This window comes from Myxine glutinosa, chromosome 11 (assembly GCF_964187855.1).
Source record: "Myxine glutinosa chromosome 11, kmMyxGlut1.1, whole genome shotgun sequence".
Lineage (NCBI taxonomy): Eukaryota > Metazoa > Chordata > Myxini > Myxiniformes > Myxinidae > Myxine > Myxine glutinosa.
In genome coordinates, this window is record NC_136271.1 from 34,135,595 (window position 1) to 34,163,101 (window position 27,507).

Here is a 27,507-nt window from a genome sequence, read left to right on the forward strand (position 1 = left end):
GTTTTACAAGATGTATGTATCTCTACACAAAAAGAATTGGATGAAGAAAAAGTTGGTTATTATTTTGAAATTGATTTAAAATATCCAGAGGAACTCCATAACCTACACAAAGATCTCCCATTTGCTTGTGAGAAAGAAAGTCCAAAGAAAGAATGGTTGAGTGATTATCAACGATCGTTTGATATAGGTGAATCAACAGAAAAATTACTTACTACATTATATAACAAGAAAAATTATGTTCTACACCAAAGAAATTTGCGACAATATTTATCAAAAGGTCTAAGAGTAGAGAAGATCCATAGGGTTCTAAAGTTCAATCAAAGTCATTGGTTAAAGGGGTACATTGATTTTAATACACAAAGAAGAACAGAGTCAAAAACAGATTTTGAGAAAGACTTTTATAAATTGATGAATAATGCGGTCTTTGGTAAGACTATGGAGAATGTGAGGAAAAGACAAAATATCAGACTATCAACATCTTGGGAACAAGCATCAAAATTAATTAATAGACCGAGTTTTACTCGAGCTGAGGTCTTTACTGAGAACTTTTGTGCGATCCATTTGATTAAAGAGAGTATTGAAATGAACAAACCTATTTATATTGGAACAACAATTCTTGATTTATCAAAGTCATTAATGTATGATTACTTTTATAATAACTTGAGGAAGAAATATCAAAATGATGTTAATCTACTTTATATGGATACAGATAGTTTTATTTTGAAAATTAATACCAACGATGTTTATTCAGACATGAAAAGAGACATTAATATCTATGACACGAGTAATTACAGTCCAGAGAGTGAGTTGTTCTCTTCTAAAAATAAAAAGGTGATTGGAAAGTTCAAGGATGAATTAGGAGGAAATGTCATGAGTGAATTTGTGGGATTGAGGTCTAAGGCTTATGCTTATAAATACATTGTGAATAACGTTGAAAAAACTGATAAGAAATTAAAAGGTGTAAAGAAAAATGTCATTAAAGAAACAATAAACTTTAAGGATTATTATAACTGTTTAACAACAAAGAAAGAAGAGTTTAGAAAGATTAATGGAATAAGAAGTTATAAACATCAATTATATTCAGAAGAGGTGAATAAGAAAGCATTGGGGGCTTTTGATGATAAGAGGTTTATTTTAGAAAATGGAATTGATAGTCTCCCTTATGGTTATATAAGTATATAAGTGATAAGATATATATGTGATAAGTTATATATAAGTGATAAGATATACATAAGTGATAAGATATATATAAGTGATAAGTTAAAAAGGGGGGGTTGGGGATTTTAACGGGCTACCGCCGCCTTTTTTACTATTATATAAATGATAGAACCAAGTATCAACCAGACTAAAGAGTGGAGGTGTAATCAACCTTGGTATATAAATGGAAAACATAATGAATGTGAAAAATATCAAATAGGTATAATTGAAAAGGCAACTGGTAAAAAAATTCACAAAACAAATAAGAGAATTAATTTAAATACCGGTGAATTGGGTAAAAAAGATGGAAATATTTTTGAGTGGACGGAAAACTTTGATGGTTGTCAGGAAAATATATACTTTAATTTAAAAATGGTATGTGGCACTGGAGGTGCTCAAACAAGAACATTGAGGGAGGTTTACCATTTTATCTTAGCTCAGTTAAAATATCTTAATAAAGAACCAAACTCAAACATCTTTTTTGTTAATATATTAGATGGTGAAGAGAGTGGCAAGAGAATTAAATTATTTCCCACGCATAAACAAATATTTGTAGGGTCGTTGTTTGAGTGGGTTATATTCACCAGATGATATTAAGAGTAAAAGGTTAAAAGGTCCATGAGGTCAGAAGGATCACAGGTGTTTAAGTGGTCTAATGAATAAGGATAACATGTCAAAAGGTTAGAAGGTTCGTAAAGAACAGGGTGAGAGAAATATAGGTGTTTAGGGGCAATGAGGGAGGGAAAGAATTAATATGGAAGTGAATGGGTCAATGTTTGAGTGGGTCAAAGATTAATCTGCCAGATGATATTGTTATGAATTTGGTAATGCAACATCTAGAGCTAGGTAGATCTGAATAGGTAGGTATTCGGCTGTCGTGACAGGGACTCTACATGTAATAAGTTATTGATGTTCAGGCGGTTGTCGGGGTAAGATGTATGAGTGTGGATCTACCTGGAGATTCGAGTGTTAAATAGTGAGGGATTAAAGGTAACGCCCCTGTGAGTATCACCTAGTAATCAAACCTTTGTCCTTTATGGCACTGCAAACCACATAAACATTAGTTAGGTCCTTAGCGCAACATTAAATAATCCCCTTTCCCTGACAAGGACTTCGTATTAAATTGACAGGAAACCAGGTCAAAAACACCACCACAATTGGCCGCCACCGTGTACACCTCCAAAGGCCTACAAACCTGGCCGGCACGTGTTATGCCAGGACCGCAGGGTCGCGTAACGGGGGAGATGTCAGGAGTCGCGGGAGGCTTTGATTGGCTGAGGAGTGCGCAATGTGACGTCATCGGCCACCAATATAGGCGACGGTCGGACGCCATTTCAGGAGTTGAGTTGAGTTCGTGGCAGGCACTGGCAGACGCAGGCAGGCACCAGAGAGTTGAGCGGTGGTGGAGAGTTGGAGAGGACACGCCATTCCAGTCGCAGCTCGAGTGCAGTTCGGGTTGTAGGGAGTCGCAGGAGACACACGAGAGCACACCCAGTTGGCACTGAGCAGTTCGTTGGCACTTGGCTGCCAGCACTCCCGCGTCGAGTCGAGTGGAGTTGAAAGGAGTCCTTCCTGTCCCTGGTCAAGTGGAGCCGCTGGCCTGCGTCGGACGCGTGGTGCTTGGAGCGAGGGGCCTCGTGGTGTGCGATCGGGCCGGAAGGAGCGGTGCTGGACACCAACAATACAAGACGACAAAGACAGATAAGCCCGATCTCCGCGTATATTTTGAACGACGGGACGTGTTATTTTCGTGATTAATCTCCCTCGTTTGTGTTTGCTGTCAGTCGTGTGGGGACGTCCCGATTTAGGTTTATTAGAATTATTAGATTTACCGGCGGGCTTTTTCACTGGCTTTACTTTTCCTAATAAACCCTTATATTACTTTTTGTACATAATATCTGAACGCAGTTTTCCTGGGTGTTTGATTTTAATAGATAAGGTTGCGGAGCCTTCGCTGCGTCCCGCTATTCCGCGCGTTGGTGTTGAACTTGAGTCCGCCATTGAGTGTTCGCCTCGGGAGTTAAAGTCTCGCAAATCGGTCATCCGTAACTGTGGTGTTAATCACGGTTGCGTAACAAGTGGTGTCAGGAGTGTAGGATTTGAACCCGTCGGACAAATTTTTTTGTCCGCGGCGAGACATCGACACGGTCGGACAAATTTTTTTGTCCGCGGGGCGACATCGACACGGTCGGGCGTACATTGCGCCCGACGTTCGAACGCAAAATTTTTATAGTCGAGGCGGAGAAATTTAATAATCAATCGGGCAAACGGAGCGCGATATCGCGTCTTCGTCAAATTTAAATTGTTTCAGGAATTATTAAAATAAATACGCGCGCGGGAAACAATCTTCCGGAAAGCGGATGTCGGAAATTGATGAGATGGAAGTACGCAGCGAGGCCTCCGTCAGCGTCGGGAGTGAGCCGGAAATAGGGGAATTAGATGCAGAGGTGAGCCTTGGAACCTCCCTCGTCCCGAGCACCAACTTATCCCCCTCCCCCACCGGGGAGTCGGGACCAGTAGGAACGGCCCCGACAACCGACCAGATGTTGGGTCAATTGCTTCGAAAAATTGACGGGCTGGAAAATAAAATGAGTAAGGAATGTAGGGAAGGAATGAAGGGAATGAGTGATCGATTGGAGGAACAAATGGGACAAATGAAAAGTGGGTTGGGAAATAAAATTGATGGGTTAAAAGGGGAACTGAATGCCCAGAGTGATAAAATTGAAGGATTAAAGGAGGGATTGAAAGAACAAATCAAAGGGATGGTCAGCAAAATCGATGGATTGGAGGGAAAAATGGAGGTGATGAATGAACAAATGAATGAACAAGGGAATGAAATAAAGGAAAGGAATGAACAATTGGAAGGAAAAATTGGGGAAATGGCACAGCAGCTGGGGGAACGAATTGATGGCATAGAAGGGAGAGTGCAAAACCAAATTACGGACAGACTGGGGAAATTTGAGGGTAAAGTAGAAACTCAAATGGGGGAGATGGAAAAAGCCATAGGGGTGGAAATTGAATTGAAACGGGAAGAATTAATGTCAAAAATAGAGGAGGGCGTGACGCAGGCTGTCCAAATGGGGGAAAAGTTGGAGGGTCAGATTGGTGCCACAAATGCTCGAATTGATAAAGCAAATGGGGACCTGGAAGGCTATCGGGGCCGGGTGGATGCCAGAATGCTACAGCAGAGTGAGGAATGGGGATTGCTCAACCGACAAGGGGGCAAATTGGCCGAGGAGGTGAGGGGGTTGGAAACCCGCATAAAAGAGCAGGAGCAAGGGTTAATTGAGAAAGGCCTGTGGGGGCCACTAATGGATAATGAAAGGGTGAGTGATTTTATGCAGGAGCGACTGGAGATCTGGGACAATACCATCAAGAAGGAGGTTGGTCGGGTTCAAGAGAGCCTGAAGGAAGAGGTGAGTAGGTCGGTTAAACATTTTCAGGACCAGATTAAGGTGACCCAGGAGACCCTCACCACGAGCCACATTTGGACACCAGAGGCTCCGAAACGGAATACCCAGTTGGGGGGGTGTTTTGGCCCCGGACTGGATTTGGACAGAGAGGAATCGGGGAATAGAGTCTCTGGAAAAACAATCCCCCTCGTACATTTTGACGGATCAGGGAGCCTCGAGGCTTTCCTGACACAATTTGAGTGCGTGTCTCAGCTCAATGGTTGGGGAGAGCGGGAGCGCATGGGGAATCTGGTGGCGACACTGCGTGGGTCAGCCGCCGACGTGTTGAACGTAGTCCCAGAGGGAATATTGACCAGCAAGGCCATTTGTGAGGCCTTAAATAACAGGTACGGGACAGGCGCAAGGTGCGACCTCGTCAGGGCACAGCTGCTGCATCGCAGGCAAAAGCCTAATGAGACGTTGCAGGAGCTGGCCCAGGATATATACCAGTCTGTGAGGATAGCATACAGGGACCTACCAGCACAGGCGTGGGACAAGCTGGCGATAGAAAAATTTATGGCCGCTCTCCCTGATCCTGAGGTCCGGACGTTGGTGGAGTTACAGGACCCACCCACGGTGCACCGGGCAGCGGAATGCGCGGCGAGACTGACCTTTTTGAGAAGGTCGAACCGCGCATCGGAGAGGGCACCTGTGACGGTACGGCAGACCGAGGTGCGGGATCGGGAAAAGCCAGAGGATGACATCGGGCGAATGTTAAGGGGAATCAGCCGCCAGCTGACAAATTTGATGGGGGGACAAATTGCAGGGAGCGAGTCACGACAGGGTGGTCCAGGTTGGCCATCAGGACGGCCTGATTTTTATCGGGCTGGGCCGGGAGAAAGGGGGGCTCCACCTGGCTACCAGAGGGGTCCGTTCTTGGGGACTTGTTTTAGATGTGGGAGAAGAGGGCACAGTCAGAGGAATTGTCGGCAACCATATGGGCCCCCACCTCCTGACAGGCTTCGCAGTCCAGAAAGGAGGGGGCCCCCAGTAGGTCCACAGATGCCAGACAGAGGACCACCACCTCCGCCTGGGCCAATAGAGGTAGAGTGTGCGGGAAACTAGAACGAGCCGAGCATACGGGGCCATGCTCGGCTGGCAAGTGTGTGGAGAAGCGCCCTCCTTTGGTGGAAGTAGTGAATTGCGGACAAATTGGCACGGGTAATCTAAGGGTTAGATGCAAAATTGAGGGAGAATTTTGTGAGGCAGTGGTGGACACTGGAGCCAGTGACACCATTATCAATCCGGGTGTGCTAGACCAGAGTGTTGGAGGCTGGGACAAAATTGATAGGGTAGAAGGACACAGCCTTCAACTGGCTACGGGGGCAACGGCACCAATATTGGGACGCGGAGTGGTGAGGATGGAGGTGGGTGGCCTGGAGGTCAGCGTGGTTGTGTGGGTGGCGGGGGTGTGCGATCAGTGTCTGTTGGGACTGAGTTTCCTGGTGGAACATGACTGCCAATTAGACCTTGGGCGTGGTCATATGTGGTTGGGCACCGAGAGGCTGCAGTTAATGGGACTGGGGGATGACGAGGAGGTGCAGGGGACGTGGCTGGAGGTGCCGCGCACTGTGACCGTGCCTCCCAGGTCCGAGAGAGTCGTGATGGCAGAGTTAGCAGCAGGTGCTCAACCCATTGGCCAGCTGGGGCTAGTGGAGTCGTGGTCCTCGCAGGGGACGGAGGAATTAATGGTGGGTCGCACCCTCATAGACACCCGTGGGCCTATGCTGGCAGTCAGGCTGCTCAACTTGTCCGACAGCCCCCGCACTATAAGGGGCGGAGCCATCGTAGCCAAATGCAGTAGTGTAGTAGAGGTCACCGGAGGAGGTGGATCCACATGCTTGCCAGTACAGCCGGAAGGAGGGCAAAATTTGGGGAAATTAGGTGTGGTGGATGGCACTCTTGAACCTGACCAACCTGCAACTACCTGCGCTTGAGGTGAGTGTTTTGAGGAGTACTGTCCCAGGCTTCAGGATTTGCTTTGGGAAATTGGGGACATGTAATTTGGAGTTGGGAGGCGGGTGAGAGTGATGACATGGCCGGTGAGGGGATGGAATGGGAGCCACAGTGTCTTGTGGGTGGCGTATGTTTTTGTATTGTGGTTAGGTGTTTTGATGTGGTCGTGAGAGTGGAACCTGGAGAGTGAGTGATGATTATTGGAGATAATGAGGGGCGATAAATTGTGCTTTTTGGAAATGTGCTAATGGAAATGTGTAAGGATTCAATGATTCGAACTGTGAATGGGATTTCACATTGGCAGGCCATGGCAAGCCTTGTAACACCTTTTACACCATCTATGAATTGTACTGAATTGTGCTGAGTTGTGTGGAGAATTGAATGGCAGCGGGGGAGGAAGTGTGTTTTGGGGTCTTGTGGGTGGGGAAGGTGTGTGTGTCCGCAGGTACAGAGCAAGCTCTGAGGAGCGATGCCTGCGGGCCCCCCTCTGCAGCAATTACCCCTGGCAGCCGGTGGTAACTGGAAATTGGAGCTCGTCGGTGGAGGGTCTGGTTGGGCGCCGCGGGGTGAGGAAGTCCCCCGGTGACCCGTGTTGCTGCGCGAAAGCAGGAGGCAAAGGAGCCTGGTGTGTGTGGAGACCCTCACCGGCGAGGTAACGGCGGAAAGGGGCTGTTGGGCTGTCATGGGGCCAAGAGGTGAAGGGGGGGGGGGCAATGAACTTGTAAGTCGGTTGACTTGTTTTTGGGACTGCGGGCACCACAGCCTGATGCGCCCCCACCATCTTTTTGTGCGGTACCTCCCCGCTGCCTAGTTGAGGAGTGCACACACACGTGAATGACATCAATGCCATGGTCCTGCAGGGGGTGTATTGGGAATAAGTGCTTTGTTGATTTTTGAAATGCCTTGATGACCTATGGAATGAGAATGAGTGGTTAAGGGGTCTGTGTTGCATGAATGTGGGCGAAATCCACCGAGCCGTGTCACTCACCTGTAACATCTGGACAGGGCCCGTGGAAATTTAGGGGGGATGCATTGGGGATGGCCCCGCAGGTAAGGTTGAGTCTTGTGGCATCCACCGGGGGACGCGGTCTGTAGACCGGGGTATGTACAAAGGTTAGAGTTTTGAGTTTTGGAAAGATGGTTAAGTTTTGTGGTTAAGTTAGTGTTGTGTGTTGTTGTTTCCTCCCTCCACAGGAACAACGAAGAAGATGTACATACTTGCATGATGGTTAAGGGGTTCAGCATGTTAAGGAAGTGTAGGTAGGTAGTCCGACTCACTTCCCACAGCCCTTCCTGATTTATTTCATAGGTTAATTAAGTGTGTGACAGTAAGTGTTAAGGCTGGAATGGTAGCGCCTGCGGTGAACCTTGCAGGAGCTACGGTTCCAGGGGGGGGGCTGTGTTATGAATTTGGTAATGCAACATCTAGAGCTAGGTAGATCTGAATAGGTAGGTATTCGGCTGTCGTGACAGGGACTCTACATGTAATAAGTTATTGATGTTCAGGCGGTTGTCGGGGTAAGATGTATGAGTGTGGATCTACCTGGAGATTCGAGTGTTAAATAGTGAGGGATTAAAGGTAACGCCCCTGTGAGTATCACCTAGTAATCAAACCTTTGTCCTTTATGGCACTGCAAACCACATAAACATTAGTTAGGTCCTTAGCGCAACATTAAATAATCCCCTTTCCCTGACAAGGACTTCGTATTAAATTGACAGGAAACCAGGTCAAAAACACCACCACAATTGGCCGCCACCGTGTACACCTCCAAAGGCCTACAAACCTGGCCGGCACGTGTTATGCCAGGACCGCAGGGTCGCGTAACGGGGGAGATGTCAGGAGTCGCGGGAGGCTTTGATTGGCTGAGGAGTGCGCAATGTGACGTCATCGGCCACCAATATAGGCGACGGTCGGACGCCATTTCAGGAGTTGAGTTGAGTTCGTGGCAGGCACTGGCAGACGCAGGCAGGCACCAGAGAGTTGAGCGGTGGTGGAGAGTTGGAGAGGACACGCCATTCCAGTCGCAGCTCGAGTGCAGTTCGGGTTGTAGGGAGTCGCAGGAGACACACGAGAGCACACCCAGTTGGCACTGAGCAGTTCGTTGGCACTTGGCTGCCAGCACTCCCGCGTCGAGTCGAGTGGAGTTGAAAGGAGTCCTTCCTGTCCCTGGTCAAGTGGAGCCGCTGGCCTGCGTCGGACGCGTGGTGCTTGGAGCGAGGGGCCTCGTGGTGTGCGATCGGGCCGGAAGGAGCGGTGCTGGACACCAACAATACAAGACGACAAAGACAGATAAGCCCGATCTCCGCGTATATTTTGAACGACGGGACGTGTTATTTTCGTGATTAATCTCCCTCGTTTGTGTTTGCTGTCAGTCGTGTGGGGACGTCCCGATTTAGGTTTATTAGAATTATTAGATTTACCGGCGGGCTTTTTCACTGGCTTTACTTTTCCTAATAAACCCTTATATTACTTTTTGTACATAATATCTGAACGCAGTTTTCCTGGGTGTTTGATTTTAATAGATAAGGTTGCGGAGCCTTCGCTGCGTCCCGCTATTCCGCGCGTTGGTGTTGAACTTGAGTCCGCCATTGAGTGTTCGCCTCGGGAGTTAAAGTCTCGCAAATCGGTCATCCGTAACTGTGGTGTTAATCACGGTTGCGTAACAATATGTAGAAGAAGGATGATAGGTCTATAAGAGAAAACAAATATTTGTAGTGTTTGAGTGGTCTAATGAACAACATTAAGGATAGGTACTACAGACAAAAGGTTCATAAAGATGAGGGTGGGAGAAATAGAGGTGTTTATGATTTTTGAAAAAGACAAGGGGGTAAATGACATTAGATAGGGATTTCCCATGTTAAACGGAGGTGTCCCAGAAGCAACATTATTACACTACTTACATCCACCTCCCCCAAACCTCTACTTTCCTCTGCCCCCCCCTCAAACAACCCCTCACTGTGCCTCATCCCATCACCATCAAACCTTTCATCCTCCTCATCCTTCCCTCTCTTGTAACTCTACTGTAATCTCTGACACACAATCAACTGCTCTCCCTACCTCCTCCTCTCATCCTTCATCTGACCCTACCCCTCCCCTCCCCTGTCCTGCACCCGATGCTCCCCCTCTCTCCTCATTAACGGTATGGACCTCAAACATCCGGGGCCTTCGCTCAAACCTGATTGATCTCTCCATTCAGGTTGCTTCTGACAATCCAGACTTGATCTGCTAAACAGAAACTTTCCTCCTTCAAGATGTCTCTGACTCCTTAATATCTCTTCCTGGTTACTCCCTCCTCCGGTATGATAGGCCTGAGCCTCGTCCTGGTGGTGGGGTGGCTATCTTTATCAAAAACTCTCTTCCTCACTCTCCTTGCACTGCCCTCTCTCCACCCCACCCCCAGGAGTACCTCTGGCTAAGGATTCCTCTCCGCTCCCACCTTTTGTTCATATGTGTTCTGTACCGTCCTCCAAATATTGATGACTCCATTTACATTTCGCTGTCGGACAACATAGACCAACTTCTATCAACTCATCCAAACTCTCTCTTCCTCATATGTGGCGACTTCAACTGTCATCATGCCAGCTGGCTGGGTGTGGGTTCCTCTCTCACCAACCATGGCACCTCAGCAAAGGACTTTGTCGACTCATTGGGACTGACACAATCTGTCAATTTCCCGACCCGGATCTCAGTCAATGGAGTATCTTCTCTTCTAGACTTGATTATGCAAACTTCCCTGCAAATATCTGCTGCTCTTCTTCTGCTCCAATCGGTTCTTCTGATCATGTGCTTATTAAAGTGGACATCTCTCTGGCCATTTTCAGAGAGCCTCCTCAGCGCCGACGAGTCTGGCATTTCACTCAGGCTCACTGGCATGGTCTGCGAGCAGCCATCAATCATCTGGACTGATGGCTCTGACATCAATTCTTCCTGGGAATTCTTCCAAAGCAAACTGCTCTCTCTCATGCACAGATTTATCCCATCTCATTTTCAGTTGTCTTACCCCTCCTCCCGTCCATGGTACACTGAATCTTGTGGTGAGGCAGTTGCCCTGAAACAACTTGCCTTTGTCTATTGGAAGGCAAATCCAACTGAAGGCAATCTCAGTTCCTTCCACCAAGCTCAGAACAAGTGTGTGTCTACCCTCAGGGGTGCCAGGAAGCACTATCTCTCCACACTCAAGATTGAACTCTCAAACCTGTCACCTTCCTCCAAATCTTGGTGGTGTCTGGTCAAATCCGTTTCTGGTGTTTGTTCCCCCTCCATCCCCTCCCTCACCTCAAATGGCTACACAGTAGACACCGCACATGACAAAGCCGAATGCCTCAACTCGTGTTTGCCTCAAATTCTTGTGTCCCAAACCCATCGCTCTCTGTTCCCACCTTTCCCAGTCGAACCCAACTGTCCTGGACTCTGTGTCCTTCTCTCCTGACAAGGTGGAGAAGTTTTTGTCAAACCTCGACTCTAATTCTGCAACTGGACCAGACGGCATCAGCCCACGGGTCCTAAAATCCTGCTCTGCCGCTCTATCTCACCCTCTCTCTGTTCTTTCCACCCTCTCTTTTGCTCAAGGTCATCTGCCAGCATCTTGGAAATCAGCAAACATTACTGCTTTACACAAAAAAGGCGCAAAAACAGATCCTTGCAACTACAGACCAATCAGCCTGCTCCCAATTATCAGCAAAGTCATGGAATCCATCATTGCTTCGGATATCAAATCCTTCCTCTTCTCCAATGGCTTGATCTCTGATTATCAATTTGGATTCAGACCAGGTCATTCTACTCTGGACATGTTGCTTCTGCTGTCTCAACAATGGATGGAGGTCCTCAATGCCAAACAGGAAATCAGAGCTGTCTCCCTTGACATATCACGTGCCTTCGATACGGTCTGGCACCCAGCTCTGCTCACCAAACTCTCCTCCTATGGTATCCATGGAAATCTCCACTCAAGGCTTGCGGACTTCCTCTCTGGTCATAGGCAACGTGTGGCCCTGAATGGATTTCTCTCATCGCCCCTTCCTGTTCTGGCTGGAGTTCCCCAAGGTAGTGTTCTCGGCCCTGTGCTATTTCTGGTCTTCATCAATGATCTCTCCAACTATCTGGAAAATCCTCTCTATCTCTTTGCTGATGACTCCACTATCTGCCGCTCCATCCCTCATCCCTCAGATCGGCAGTCTGCAGCCTCCTCACTCTCTGCAGACCTGGACAAAATCACAGACTGGTCAAACAAGTGGAACATGTCTTTCAATCCTGACAAATCTCACACTTACTATGTCTCTCCGAAAAGACCGACTGGAAAACCCTCCCATTTACTTTCTCAACAATCCTCTCCAAGAAGTTCTGTCGCTCAAGCTTTTGGGTCTCACTATCTGCTATGACCTTTCTTGGGAAAACCACATTTCCAAGCTGGCCTCCGAAGCCAGTCGCCGACTGGGCATCCTCCGTTGTGCGAAGTCCTTGCTTGGCACACCTGAGCTCCTCACCACATACAAGGCTTTCATCCGCAGCTCAATGGAATACTGTTCCCCCCTCTGGGCCGGTGCTCCTGCCTCACACCTAGCTCGGCTTCACGCTGTTGAAACCAAAGCTTTCATAATCATTGGAATCTCCTGTGATGAAGCTAACTCCGAGGGCCTTTCACTCACTCACCGCAGTCAGGTTGGTGGTCTTTCTGTCTTCTGACTCCTCTCCGGCCTTGCTCCCCCAGGTCTCTCTGTGCTCTGTCCCCCTAATATTCCTGCAGGTCGCACAAGATCTGCCAGCAACCCTCTTATGGTTAAACTGCCAAAATCTAGGCTCTCTGCTCACCTTCACTCTTTCATTCCCCTTTTCTCCCACCTCTGGAACAAACTCCCCCACTCCCTTCAATCCCACTCCTCCCTCCAGGTCTTTAAAACAGCTGTTCACCACCATCACTTATCTTCCCCCATCCAAAACCTTGATCTTTTCTACCTCCGCTAATTCACCCCAGATACACTTTTTTTTTTTTTTTTTGAAATTCCAACTTCTTTCCTGGAAGTCCTTGCAGTGTCCATATGTTTTAAACCTCTCCCACCTCCCCCCAAGCCCTCCCCCTCCCACATTTCTCTCGATGTCCCTGCTCTCAAATGTTGTGTTTGTGTCTTTCCTCCTCTCTCCCCATCTTGTCTACCGCTCCCCTTATTTTGTGTTTTATGTGTCGGTTTGACTTTTTGTGTGATTAATGTTAGCTCTTTCACGAGCCTCGATCTTGTATACAAAAAAAAACCAAAAAAAAAACGGTAAACCCCCTAGGACCCTGATATTTTTTCATGCCGTGAACAAACTTTAGTCACAACACAAGAAATATAATTTGTGCCAAATTTGGTCGCAATCCCATCAGCGGTTTCGGAAAAGAAGTTTCAAGTGTTTACGGGCTGACTGTCCATCAGAAAAGAAGATTGATGGACAGACAACGCGCCATCACATAAGCTCCCATGAACTTCGTTCCAGGTGAGCTAATAATAGATAAAGTGTACTGTATCTGATTGAACAAATAGCACAAAAAATATACTTTTTCATTTATTTATTGAGCAAAATGATCCAACATTCAATTTCTTTGTCAGAAAAAGTATGTGAACCTCAAGGTTAATCGGCTCACTTAAGGGGGTAATTACAGTCAGGTGTTTCAATCAATGGGATGACAATCAGAAGTGAGTTTTGGAGGCCGTCAATATCAGAGTGTGGTCTTCACCACACAGGTTTGTGGAACCATGTCACACCCCAATCAAAAGATTTCTGAGGACCTCAGAAAAGGTTGTCCGACACTCATCGGTCTGGAAAAGGTTACAAAACCATTTCTACTGCTGCTGGGCTCCACCAATCCACTGTCAGGCAGATAGTGTACAAATGGAGAATATTCAACACTACTGTTACCCTCTCCAGGAGCAGTCGTCCAATGAGAATCACTCCAAGAGCAAGGTGTATTTATTCAGGAGATAACAAAGAACCCCAGGGCAACGTCTAAGGATGTGCAGGCTTCTCTTGCATTGGCTAATGTCAGTGTTCATGAGTCCACCATCAGGAAAACACTGAACAAGAATGGTGTGAATGGGGAGACAGCAAGGAAGAAACTATTGATCTCCAAGAAGAACATTTCCGCCCATCTCAAGTTTGCCAAAGGCCACCTGGATGATGTAGAATGCTATTGGAGGATTGTTCTGGGGACATACGAGTCGAAAGTAGAATGTTTTGGTTAAATGAGAAACGTTATGTTTGGCAAAAACCAAACACTGCATTCCAATATTGGAACGCTATCACACCCGAGAAGTATGATGGTGAGAGTATCATGGTTCGGGGCTGCTTTGCTGCCTCAGGTCTGGATGGCTTTCCATCATTGACAGAACCATGAATTCTGGATTGTTCCAGCAAATTCTACAGGAGAATGCCAGGGCATCTTTCCGTGAGCCGAAGCTTAACATAAAGTGGGTCATGCAGCAAGACGAGGATCCTAAACACGCAAGTAAATCTACAACTTGGAGGAGCAGTGCATGCAAGAACGCCCACAAATATGTGAGTTGAAGCAGTTCTGAAAGGAGGAATTGGCCAAAATTCCTTCAAGCCGATGTACAGGATTGAACAAGAGTTACAGGAAACGTTTGGTGGAAGTTATTGCTGCCCAAAACCAGTTACTGAATGTAGAGGTTCACATACTTTTTCTGACAAAGAAATTGAATGTTGGATTATTGTGCTCAGTTGTGCTCAGTTGATTATTATGCTCAGAGAACCATAACAATTACAACTACATATGGGCAGGGTTCAACCCGAAGTGGAGATCGGTTTCTGAGGTTTGGGACATGGAATGTAGGGACAATGACAGGGAGATCAGGAGAAGTGGTGGAAGTATTGGTCAGAAGAAGAGTGGACATATGTTGTGTGCAAGAGACGAGATGGAAGGGAAGTGGTGTGAGAATGGTGAAGGGTAGGCAGGGACAGAAATACAAGTTTGTGTGGCAAGGGTGCCCGGAGGGCGTGAATGGTGTTGGTGTCCTGTTTTCTGAGGAGTTTGTAGACAGTGTGGTGAGTGTGACTAGAGTGAGTGATAGGTTGATGATGGTGAAAATGATGATTGGAAAGCTCTTGGTGAACGTCATCTCGGGATATGCTCCGCAGGTTGGTCGGAGCGATGAATAGAAGGACAAGTTCTGGTGTGCGATAGAGAAGCTGATGGAAAACGTGAAAGATGAGGAAGTTGTTGTGGTAGGAGGAGACCTAAATGGACATGTGGGAAGGAGTATGGATGGTTTTGAGGGGGTTAATGGGGGTTACGGATATGGTGTGAAAAATGGAGAAGGTGAAAGGATATTGGAGTTTGCTGATGGAGCTGATTTGTTGATTTGTAATACTCAGTTCCAGAAAGAGGATAATAAGCTTGTTACATACACGTCAGGTGGGTCGACGACAACCGTTGACTACCTGATGGTGCGTAGGTGAGATAGGGGGCACCTCCGGGACACAAAGGTGATCCCGGGGGAGGAGGCTGCTTCACAGCACCACTTGGTTGTCTGCGACATAAGGGTGAAAGGTGCAAGGAGAGCTCGGTGGGTGAAGTACCAACCGAGAATGAAGGTGTGGAGGTTGAAAGAGGTGACAGTAAGGGAGGCATTAAAAGAGAGGCTGAGTAGGGTCGAGGATGATGTGGTTGAGCTTGAAAGTGGGTGGATGTCATTGAAAGCTAGTCTGTTGGCAGCCGTTGGTGAGGTATGTGGATGGACAAAAGGACCACCGAGGCACTCGGAAACATGGTGGTCGGATGATTGAAGTTGGAAAGAGGATTGATGAGAAGAGGAAGAAGTTCAAGGAGTGGCAGAAGGCAAAGGGTACGGGAGCAGAAACAGCAGAGCATGAAAGTTATAAGGCAGCCAAGAAGGCTGCAAAGAAAGAGGTAGCAAAGGCGCAGGAGGCATGTAGGAAAATGTTCGGAGAACGCTTGGATTCAGAAGAGGGTCAGAGAGCAGCATTCAGGATTGCAAAGCAGATAGCGAAAGAGAGGTGTGATGTGATGGGGGTGAGTTGCTTGAAGGATGAAGTGGGACAAATCGTTGTCGACCCAGATGGAATTAAAGGAAGATGGAAAAGATATATGGAAATGCTGTTGAATACAGAGAATGAATGGGATGGCAACATAGAGAGTAACCCAGTTTTAGGACCGGCAGAGAAGATAACTGAGAAGGAAGTTGAGGAAGTGATAAAAGCAATGAAGAGTAGAAAAGCGGGAGGGTCGACGGAAGTTGTGGGAGATATGTTGAAGACAGCAGGAAGTTGGGGTGTGAAGAGAATGACAGAGATCTGTAATCTGGTGGTGAAAGAAGGCCGCATTCCAGTGGATTGGGAACTGAGTACCCTCGTCCCTCTATACAAGGGGAAAGGTGACCCTCTGGAGTGTGGCTCGTACCGAGCGATAAAGTTATTGGAGCATGGAATGAAGGTATTGGAAAGGGTGTTGGAGAGGAGGATAAGGAAGAAAGTGAAGATCGACGAAATGCAGTTTGGATTTATGCCAGGAAGAGGAACGACAGACGCGCTTTTCATTGTGAGGCAGTTGCAGGAGAAGTACATGGAGAAGAGGAAGAAGTTGTTTCTTGGGTTTGTTGATCTGGAGAAAGCATTCGATAGGGTTCCACGCAAAGTATTGACATGGGCATTGAGGAAGTTAGGAGTGGAGGAATGGTTGATCAGAGTAGTGATGGCAATGTACAAAAGAGCGCACACAGCTGTAAGGACGAAGGACAGGAACAGTGGTGAGTTTGAGGCGAAGGTGGGAGTGCATCAGGGGTCAGTACTAAGTCCACTACTATTTGTAGCTGTGATGGAGGTGCTGGCTCAGAACGTGAAGGAGGGTTTACCGTGGGAGTTGTTGTCTGCAGATGATCTGGTGTTGATTGCGGAAAGTATGGATGGACTGAAGGAAAAGATGAACAAGTGGAAGGAATGTATGGAGACAAAAGGTCTGAAGGTGAATATAGGAAAGACGAAGGTGATGGCAAGTAGTAAAGCATGTGGTGAGGTGGAAAGAACTGGGAAGTGGCCATGTGCTGTGTGCAGGAAGGGTGTCGGAGTGAATTCCATTCAATGTACAATGTGCGCTGAGTGGGTTCATCAAAAATGTAGTGGTCTGAGAGGGTCATTAACCAGTGTGGCAGATACATTCAGATGTAAGGTGTGCACAGAGGGAGCTGCAGATGGAGGAAATGTTGAGTTGGATCTTGGAGACGGCATGAAGCTGGAAGGTGTGAAAACATTTTGCTACCTCGGAGACATGCTGAATGGAGAAGGTGGATCAGACTCGGCAACGGTTGCTCGAGTGAGATGTGCATGGAAGAAGTTTCGGGAACTGAGTGGCATGCTGATGTTGAGGGGAGTGTCGTTGAAGCTGAAGGGAACGGTGTATGCTGCATGTGTGAGAGGTGTTATGATTTATGGGAGCGAGACATGGGTAATGAATGTAGAGCAGCAACGAAGGTTGGAAAGAGTGGAAATGCGAATGGTTCGATGGATGTGCGGAGTATCGTTGAGAGAGAGGAAGACAAATGATGAATTGCGACAGATGATGGGAATAGAGCCTGTGATTGATGCTGTGAAGAGGAACAGGTTGAGATGGTTTGGTCACGTGTTGAGGAAGGATGAAAGTGACTGGTTGAGAAGAGTGATGGAAATGAATGTAGAAGGAAGTAGAGGATGGGGAAGACCGAGAAAGACTTGGCTAAAGATGGTTGAAGAAGAAATGCGGGCAAGGGGGTTAACAAGGAGAGATGCAGAAAATAGGGCAAAATGGAGAAGATTGTCATGGGGACCGCAAGGCTAACCCCGCTCTAGCAGGGAAAATGGCCTTTAAAATGCATGTTGTTGTTGTGTTGTATTATTGTGCTCAGTATATAAATGAAAAAGTATATATTTTTTAGTGCGCTATTTGTTTAATCAGTTTCTCTCTATCTATTATTAGGACTTAGATGAATATCTGATCTCATTTAAGGTCAAATCTAGCCTGGTGTTGGCTTAGCGGTTAGGGTGCTGGCTTGGGATCCGAGGATCCTGGGTTTGAATCCCGCTCGATTGCTGAATTAATGCCAGGGGGGGTTGACTCAGCATGTCATCCTTCTGAGATCGGTAAATTAAGTACCAGTTCACTGGTAATTCCCTGTGTGTCGCAAGAGGCGACTAACAGGGTTGGCGGCAGGAAGGGCATCCGGCCATAAAACATTGCTTCAAAAAGGGGACCAAGGTGCCCGAAAAAGGCCAACCCCCGCTCTGCGGGGAAAAATGGCCTCTAAAGGTGGTTCATTTAAGCTCAAATCTATGCAGAAATACAGAAAATTCAAAAGGGTTCACAAAGTTTTTCTCACCACTGTACATACCAGTGATGTGTAATAGTCATGAGGACAAGGGGGAGAATGAGAGGTAAAGCTGGGAAACTTTTGTTAGAAATAAATATCAATATTGGTAAACATTTTGCATTTTAAATAACGTGGCTGTTTTAAGAAGAGAATAAATAAATCTCATTTCATGTACAACGTATCGGCTTGACTATGTTGAATCCAAGCAGATCTCAGAAGCTGAGAGTGGAGTCTGGAAAGTTATTTGTTCATGAAATATAGATGAGGGATGGTAAGAGAGCTTTGTGGAGGGAGTGTTGTTAGCTCATTTATTAAATTGTGGACAGCACCTAGCTTTTGCATTGTATCATTTTAGCTCTTACACGAGCCTCGATCTTGTATACAAAAAAAAGAAAATAAAAAATAAAATAAAAATAAAAGACGTACTCTCTTCAAAAGTGATTTAACATCCATCCTCAAATGCTAATAGACAGGATACCTGGTTTAACGTCTGAAGCTTCACAGGCAGGGCATTCCATCAAAGATTAGGCCGAAGGACGACATACTCGTTAATGCAATGCCCTGCCGACGAAGCACCAGGATCACAGTTTACAGTCGGATCAGAAATATAACCCAGACTAGACAACTAAATTCTGGCCTATCCTGTCAGTCCAATGAACTCTAGACAAGGGATGGTAAGAGTGCTCAGTCAGTAGCGTGCTCACGTTTGAACAATCTGGTCATGAATGTTCTCCTGTGGAGTCCATTCAAACTAAATTTGCTGTACTGATGTGATGAGAGGGGTGCAGCATCTTGGAGCAGGCCATCCTTTTGACAAGGACTTAAACCTGGCTTTCCCATCTGCTTTCGGGTTGTTCCAGTATATTTTTCAAGAAGAGGGTAGACGAAATGATGTGCTGGTACCATGTTTGAAATCCTTGCATAATTTGAGATGTACAGTATTTTTAAGCGTACAAGTCAAATTGGATTAAAAATTTTTTTTAAAGTTTTTCCCTTCATTCATAGATAAGTCGATTTGGAGTAGAGGATAAAGCTAGATCCCTGTGATTTGGAGTAGAGCTAGATCCCTAAACTGTGATCCTGGTGCTTCGATCCCTGATCACTGGTAATTCCCTGTTTGTCGTTAAAGGCGGCAAAAAGGGTTGGCGTCAGGAAGGGCATCCGGCCGTAAAACATTGCTTCAAAAAGGGGACCGAAAAACAACAACAACCACGGTTCCCGAAAAAGGCCAACCCCCGCTTTGCGGGGAAAAATGGCCTCTAAAGGTGGTTTTATAACTACGGTAGTTTGCAAAAAGTCAGTCAGGGTAATAGAGATAGTAATTCCTCCCTGACATTGTCACAACGCATCGCTGTGACGGTATTTCCAGGGTCATCAATATGAACGATCTATTTTGTGTGTATTATTTGAACTAGTGAGGTACCCGTGCTATGCACGGGTGGGAGGCCAGAAGCAAACAGGCAATGCAGATACGGCGAATGCTAAAGCATGAAACCAATAAATTCCACATTCCTGTAGCACCTTCAGTCGCACGTCAGACATGGACAGCAAGTTCGTGAAGGACTTCCATGAAAAACGTACCCGTTCGCAAACAAACAGGTATGTTCATGCATAGAAACATCGATCGTGGGTCCGTGGCAAATCTGCATATGGCGATCCATGAATTTCACGTTTAGAAAGCAGAAACCGTCACGGCATTTCGTCATTCACTTGAACTCGATATCTCTTTTTTCATTCCAAACAGCATAACTCCAATCACAAATTAAATAACATTAATATAAAAAATAAACTTTTAACAACATTCGTGACATAAACAAATATTTAAATCCTGATGTGAAGTCCCGTACAGTTGGGTGAACACAATTACGAATTCAAAATCGTAATTGTATTCACTCAATTCCAATCACCAATTGATACTTTAACAAAATGATTAACACGATTAACGTTTTACGATTTAACATTACGATTGAATGACGTTTGTATTGGGATATTATCAAACCCGCGCATTGCCGTCATCTGTCCACTTCCGCATTCGCGGCAGGTTCATAATTCTCATCAAAATCGAAACAGTATTTGTAGAATTTCAATAAAAGCCACATCACTGTTCATATCGGTAAATATTATTCCATCGTGTTTGGAAAAACTGGAAAATTGGAAAATTGGAAAAACAATATAGCCTATTTTACTCCACGGGGTCCTAGGATTACCCACCCAAAATATCGTTGCAATCGTTTCAGCCGTTTTTGCGGTACCTTCGAACGGACAGACAGATGGACGGACATTTGGTGAATTATAGTAAGATTACTTTGTAGGACGACCTTTCGGATAAATTCGGAATTTATACATTTCGGGCAATTATCTCTGCAGTGTTTCAATTTAACAATTATACAATTTATTTCAGAAAATATCACACTTAGCAATTTCTTTTTTTTACATTTATGCAATCCAACGTTTTAAGCCATGTACAAGTAAACTCTGAGAACAAGTCAATTCTGAGTACAAGTCGAGACCCGGATTTCCCGGGACAAACGTAATGACTTGTACGCTGAAATTTACGGAAACTTAACGATAAATGAATGAAGATGTTCAATGTAACAATGGGGTTAGTTTGTTGAAGAAAAGTAAATCGACAGGTTGTTATTGGTACGTAGATGCAACACATGCATGATTAATGAAGTGGCTTTGACTGTCGACGTTTCCTTGTACAATCTTTTACATTGGTAGATGTGGATGCGTATAAATAACAGATCCTCCCCCCCCCCCCCCAACCTACAGAATTTTTGCAATGAATTCTGACAAATTGGGCCGAGGTATGAACATTGCTGTATTGAAAGGTATGTACAAAAACTGCATGGAAGCTAAACAAACGACATTGTAATGTATACGATCAAATTGATATAAATCTGCTCACACAGCACAAAGTAACATTCGTGGATGATGAAATGCATTTACAATGACGATTACTACATAAAGGCACAATACAGTAGTGATCGATGTTAAGCATAACGGTATTTTAGTTGAATGTTTATTCGGGAAACTATTTGGTGGACATATCTAGTTACGTCAAATCGTGGCTGACTTCTGGTGACATTCATGATCAGATTTCCCCAAATATCCCTGTCGTGCACATACCGAAGCTCTGGAACCACCTTTAGAGGCCATTTTTCCCCGCAGAGCGGGGGCTGGCCTTTTTTGGACACCTTGGTCCCCTTTTTGAAGCAATGCTTTATGACCGGATGCCCTTCCTGCCACCAACCCTGTTAGTCGCCTCTTGCGACACAGGGAATTACCAGTGAACGAGTACTCAATTTGCCGACCTCGGAAGGACGACAGGCTGAGTCAACCCCCCTGGCGTTAATTCAGTGATCGACCGGGATTCGAACCCAGGATCCTAGGATCCCGAGCCGGCACCCGAACCGCTAAGCCAACACCAGGCTAGGCAACACCAGGCAACACCAGGCCTTTCCCGAAGCTCTGGAACCACCTTTGGAGGCCATTTTTCCCCGCAGAGCAGGGGCTGGCCTTTTTCGGGCACCGTGGTCCCCTTTTTGAAGCAATGCTTTATGACCGGATGCCCTTCCTGCCGCCAACCCTGTTAGTCGCCTCTTGCGACACACAGGGAATTACCAGTGAACTAGTACTCAATTTGCCAACCTCGGAAGGATGACAGGCTGAGTCAACACCCCTGACGTTAATTCAGTGATCGGCCAGGATTCGAACCCAGGATCCTAGGATCCCAAGCTGGCACCCTAACCGCTAAGCCAACACCAGGCCTTTCCCGAAGCTCTGGCAAAGGCATAATGGTTGCAGCCTTTACCTCATCTGCCCAGTGCATACAAGGTGTCTACCTCTTCCTCTTATTCCCCCAACCACACCCAGCATGGTTGACTTCTCCAGACTTTCGTTTTCTGCACGCATGATGTGTCCAAAGTATGACAGTTTCTAATTTAGCATCAGTACTTCGAATGTACATGTTGGTCTCATTTCTTCAAGAACCGATTTGTTTGTTACCCTCACCAGAGGATAGGGTATTGCATTTGGGTCTGTTTGTCCATTTGTTTGTCTGTTTGTCCACACAAAACGTATGTTTTTCTCTGCAACCGTTCATGCGACTGGCACAAAATTTTCACCATAGGAGCCGTTCCTCCTATATAATTTTTTCTGGATAATTATGACATTATAGGTCACGTGGTATGGGCACTATTTTGGAAAAACCGAAAAACTTCGCACCTCCAAAACCGCTCAATGGAAAAAATTGAAACGTGGCTCATTGTCAAGTCCTCCCCATGGGGAACAACATATATTAACTAGCCGAAACCCATGGAACATCCACGGAAGGGAGGATGTGGTGTATGGATAGAGTGTACCATTAATGGATGGCATAGGGGATTTGCTTGTCCGAGTAAGAATTAGGAAGAAAGATGAGAATGAAGAGTGCGTATATGAACAACGATCGCCGACACCGGCACAAATGCATGCTCTGGATTGTCCACTCAGTGGACGGCTTGCTTTCGCCTTCGCCTGTCCAATCAGCGGACGGCTTGCTTCGCCTTCGCCCAGCAGACGCCAATACGATGGCGTCGTAAGATGGCGTCGTATCGGCAGTTAATCGGATGATTTTGGGCCCCAACGTCGGCTAATTCAGATTTTTCGAGTATGTCTGTACGTGATAAACAAAGAGCGCGGTTCGTAGATCGTAAATCCATTAGTGCCGTGGGCATCGGGTCACTGGGTGCGGCGTAAAAGTGATAAAGTCGAGTCCTTACGCTATTATTATCTATCTATAATTCCACTAATCTCTGTGTGTGTGTGTGTGTGTATGTCTGTGTGTGTGTTTGTTTGTCTGTGACCGCTGTTTCTCGACAACCATGGGTCCGATATACTTGCAACTTGCCAGGTATATTGCTGGGGACCCGAGGATGTGCCTTTTCAAGGTTTGAAATTAATCGGACAAGTAGTTACCGAGCTATGTCCAAAAAACGATTCAACCAATCAGAGAGCAGCGAGCTATCACGTGTGCCGAACGTGGCGAACAGACTCTGCCTCGGACGGCACATTTGAGAGCGTATTCATTTATTTCACGTTGGCAAACTATGTTGGCGTTAAACTATGTTTTAAAACTAATTAAAACTAATTTGCGATTCATCGTAACTGCGATTTGCGACCTTCCGGACAGTGAAGACTTCACTTCCGCAGCCAATCACAGAACGCGTTGTTGCGTAGGCGTGGCCGATGTGAGAGCGAGCCGAGCGCGTGCGCCATTACGGTTCGTAATTCGATTTCTTCCGGAGAAAATAATAATTTCTCGATTTCTTATGCGCATTATTTCTCCCAATTCAGTCAGAGCGAAGGGCGGAAGCGAAGAGTGTTGTTTTTTTTGTTTACGGGCGTACGGGCGGGGTAGAGCGTACGGGTAGCGTTTTTTTTTTTTTTTGGCAAGGAACGGGCACCCACGTACGGGCATGCCCTAGTCTATCTATAATTCCAGTAATCTCTGTGTGTGTGTGTGTGTGTGTGTGTGTGTGTGTTTGTCTGTGACCGCTGTTTCTCGACAACCACGGGTCCGATATACTTGAAACTTGCCAGGTATATTGCTGGGGACCTGAGGATGTGCCTTTTCAAGGTTTCATATTAATCGGAGAAGTAGTTACCGAGCTATGGCGATTTCTTTACCAAACTCCGCAAGCCGTTCGCTTTGGACCAAACCATTTCATGTAAATAGAGGGGGGGGGATTGTCACCATACTCGCAAGCCGTTCGCTTTGGACCAAACCATTTCATGTAAATAGAGGGGGGGGATTGTCACCGTACTCGCAAGCCGTTCGCTTTGGCTTTGCGAATGGACCAAACCATTTCATGGACCAAACCATTTCAGGTAAATAGAGGGGGGGGGGATTGTCACCGTACTCGCACCCACGTACCCACGTACCCACGTACGGGCATTGCACCCACGTACGGGCATGCCCTAGTATAGATAATGACATCATCGGTGCCATCATTATGACATCATAAGACCATGAGAATGCTTGATCCGAGCTGTTTGCAATTTTTTATGCATGATCGGCACAAAAATTGATGTGAATTTAATTGATGGCATCATCGGTCACGTGGTTCGACAGCCATATTGGATTGAAAATGAAAACCCTCAAAAATCTTCTTTTCCAGAACGGCTTACTAGATCGATGCGTAACTCCACACACATGATCTACTAGCATTGGGGAATAAAGTTTAAAAACTGTCAAGTCATAGGTCACATGGTCTGGCAGCCATATTAGATTTTATGCAAAATTTGCATAAATTAAACAATTGTTCTTCTCGGAAAGCACTGAAAGGATTGATGCAAAATTTTAACCACATGTTCAACTACCCCATGGGGATATAATGTTGCAAAAAAAAAAATGTCATCGGTCACATGGTTTGGCAGCCACTTTGGATTTAAGGGAAATATTCAAAAAATTGTTTCTCTAAAATGCTTAACCTATGGATGTGAAATTTTACAAACATCAACTTACACCATTGCTGCACATAGTGTGAAAATGGTGACGACATGGGTCACATGGTTTGACAGCTATCTTGGATAGAAAAACGTACCTTATCTGATCAACACGAAACATCACACACGTGATACATTACCCAATCATAGGCGGAGTGTACATTTTTTATGTCATAGGTCACGTGGTCGGAAGGTTTTTCTGGTAGGAAAGTTGGAATGAAAATCGAAGGTTTGCTTGATGTTCTGCATTTAAAAGGACATAACATGAACAAAACGCTAGCAAGGCAATGGCAAACCACCCAGTACAAACCTATCCAGGAAGCTGCTTTGGCTGCATTCAACGCTCTACAGTACAGGCTGCAACCCCTTCCACGCTTCAGACCTTGACAAAATCACAAAATGGTCAAACACTTGGAATATGTCTTTCAATCCTGATAAATTTCACACTTTCACCATCTCTCTTCGAAAGGACCGTCTCCGCCATCTACTTTCTTAACAATCCTCTTGAGAGGAAGAAGTCACTCAAACTCCCTGATTTCACTATCAGCCATGATCTTTCTTGGGCAAACCACATTTCAAAGTTGGCCTCCAAATCCAGTCGACGACTGGGCATCCTGCGTCATATGAAGTCCTTCCTTAGCACACCTGAGCCCCTATCCACCTACAGGGCCTTCATCTGCAGCTTGCTGGAGTACTGCTCTCTCCTTTGGGCTGGCTCTCCTGCCTCACACCTTGCTCAGCTTGACGCTGTGGAAACCAAGGCCTCAAGATCATTGGAATCTCCCACACTGAAGCTGAGTCTATGGACCTATCACTTCGCCATCACAGACAAATCAGTGGTTTCTCTATCTTTCACCGCCTCCTTCCTCATCTTGCACCCTCTGCTCTTTCCGTTCTCTGCCCATCCCACCCACCACACAGATTCCTGCAGGGCACACCCTGTCCAGCATAAACCCCATTCTGGTGAAACTCACAAAATCCAGAATTACTGCTCACCTCCACTCATTCGTTCCTCTTTTTTCCCCCACCTGTGGAAGCAACTTCAACATTCTCTTCAATCTCGTTCTTCCCTCCAGGTCTTCAAGACAGCCGTTTTCCACCATCTTAGATTGCCCTCCATACCAAATCATGATAGTTTCTACACCTGTTATTCCCCCATCCAACCCTTGTGTACGAGTTTCCTTGTGTACCAATCTTGTCCACCCCATGCATCCTCTCCTGCCCCTCATTCCTTCTCACACCCATTGCCTCATCCAGGTTTCCCTCTATTTTGTCCTTCAACTCAGCTGATAGTGCCCCCCACCCCCATTCCTCTGTACTGTTCCTCTTGTCCTGCTGCGGATAAATCTCTTCCATGAGCCTTGACTATGTATTTTAAAAAGCCGGGAAAGTGGAGCTTTGGAGGTATGCTCACGCATTTGTGAATGGTCTGTTGGTTTTGAAAAGCTGTTTATACTTTCAGTCTCCAATGCAAAAGATTTGCTTTTCAGACCAAATGGCCAAAAAAAAAAACTAAAACGTTAATACACAGGTGCGTGTATGTCAATAGTTTTTCTCTATTTGCCTATAAGAGTTCTTGGCAAACAAATAAAGAAGGAAGAGGGGGCTCTCCTCTCCTACTCGGCTCATGTTGGGCATTGTAAAGATTAATCAGGAGTTTGAGAAAGTTGCGGGTGTCTCATGTCTACCCCCAACAAAGCTCTCCAAGCGCACCTCTTTCCAGGTTTCCAGTTTTACCTTCCACTTCCGTGCTTGAGGGTTTGTTGCTGTATCCATCTTTTCGCTGCCCTTCCTACACCCCGCCAACCCGTGTCCTCCCCTTGACTTATTTGTCCAAGTCTCCCTCGACTTTGTCCCTCAACCCTGTTGTTGGTGTTTTACCCCCCCCCCCCCCCCCACCCCCTCCTCTTTCTCTCCTATTCTTTTCATAATGTTACATTCTGATCTGTCCTTTATGTTCTAGCTCCTCCAAAAGATTCGGCACTGTATATCAACCCCACCCCCCCCTATTAAAAATAGCTTACATTTTGTGGGTAAAATAAAGTTAACTTTAATTTAATTATGATGTCAATTTATTCTTTAACTTCTCAGCCGGCTCAATTGGAAGAACTTGTGAATAAGCACAAGTGAGATTCTGCTCAAAATAATGTTACATTGTTGATTCTCTTATCAATGACCGAATCTTATTTTATTTTTTATTTCATGTAACTCTGTGATTAAATTGGTAAAAGTTCATTGCTTTACTTCATTGGTGTTTGTTAGATTCATATTGCTGTTTATTTTTGAACTTTCAGGTATGCTCCCCTGAGGCTGGCTGGCAACCTGTCCTCATCCACATCTCTGTGGAGGAAGTGTTGACCCCCCTGCCTGGGTTTATGACATTATGATGAGGATGCTGCTTTTCCGCTTTGCTGCTTCGTTGACTTTTCTAATTCTGTTTTGTAGTGAGTACGGGAGACATAGACGTAAAGAGCTACGATATGTATGAAGGAGGTAAGAAACGGGGCGTGCACGTTCCATTTGTATTTATGTCTCTACTTTATGAGAATAGTGAAGCCATGGACACAAATGCCTTTGTCTAACACTGCAATTATGACATCATAATGACAAATTGAAGACCAAATTATTATCTAGTTTGTGAATGAGGTTAGGACCACGAAGGCTGATTTTCACATTATGTCTCAGACTTCTCGGATCCAATGGTGAATTTTCTGAAAAGTCTTCCTAACGGATCAATCATCTTCATAGCTACCCACGACGATGGAGCCACAAGGTAAATATGGGGGCGATTTGAACTTACTATGACTTCTCCATATTCTCATAATTGTTTATTGAAAATTTGATGAAAAAGCTCAAATGGTAAAATCGTTATGGCCTAGACACAGACACACACACACAGAGACACACACACACACACACACACACACACACACACACACACACACACACACACACACACACACACACACACACACACACACACACACACACACACACACACACACACACACACACACACACACACACACACACACACACAATGGAGCAATGGATCTTCACA

General features: G+C 45.9%; 1 protein-coding gene across 2 annotated transcripts in view; it reads left to right on the top strand.

Annotated features, from left to right (window-relative positions):
• The window catches only part of LOC137436555 (protein FAM3B-like), a 76,086-nt gene that overhangs the window by 35,314 nt on the left and 13,265 nt on the right, over nucleotides 1–27,507 (top strand). For both annotated transcript variants that reach the window (XM_068130436.2, XM_068130437.2), the window contains 3 exons: nucleotides 20,730–20,788; nucleotides 26,892–26,939; nucleotides 27,132–27,219. In XM_068130436.2, coding sequence (XP_067986537.2) covers nucleotides 20,730–20,788; nucleotides 26,892–26,939; nucleotides 27,132–27,219 — 195 coding nt within the window. The remainder of the gene's footprint in view (nucleotides 1–20,729; nucleotides 20,789–26,891; nucleotides 26,940–27,131; nucleotides 27,220–27,507) is intronic.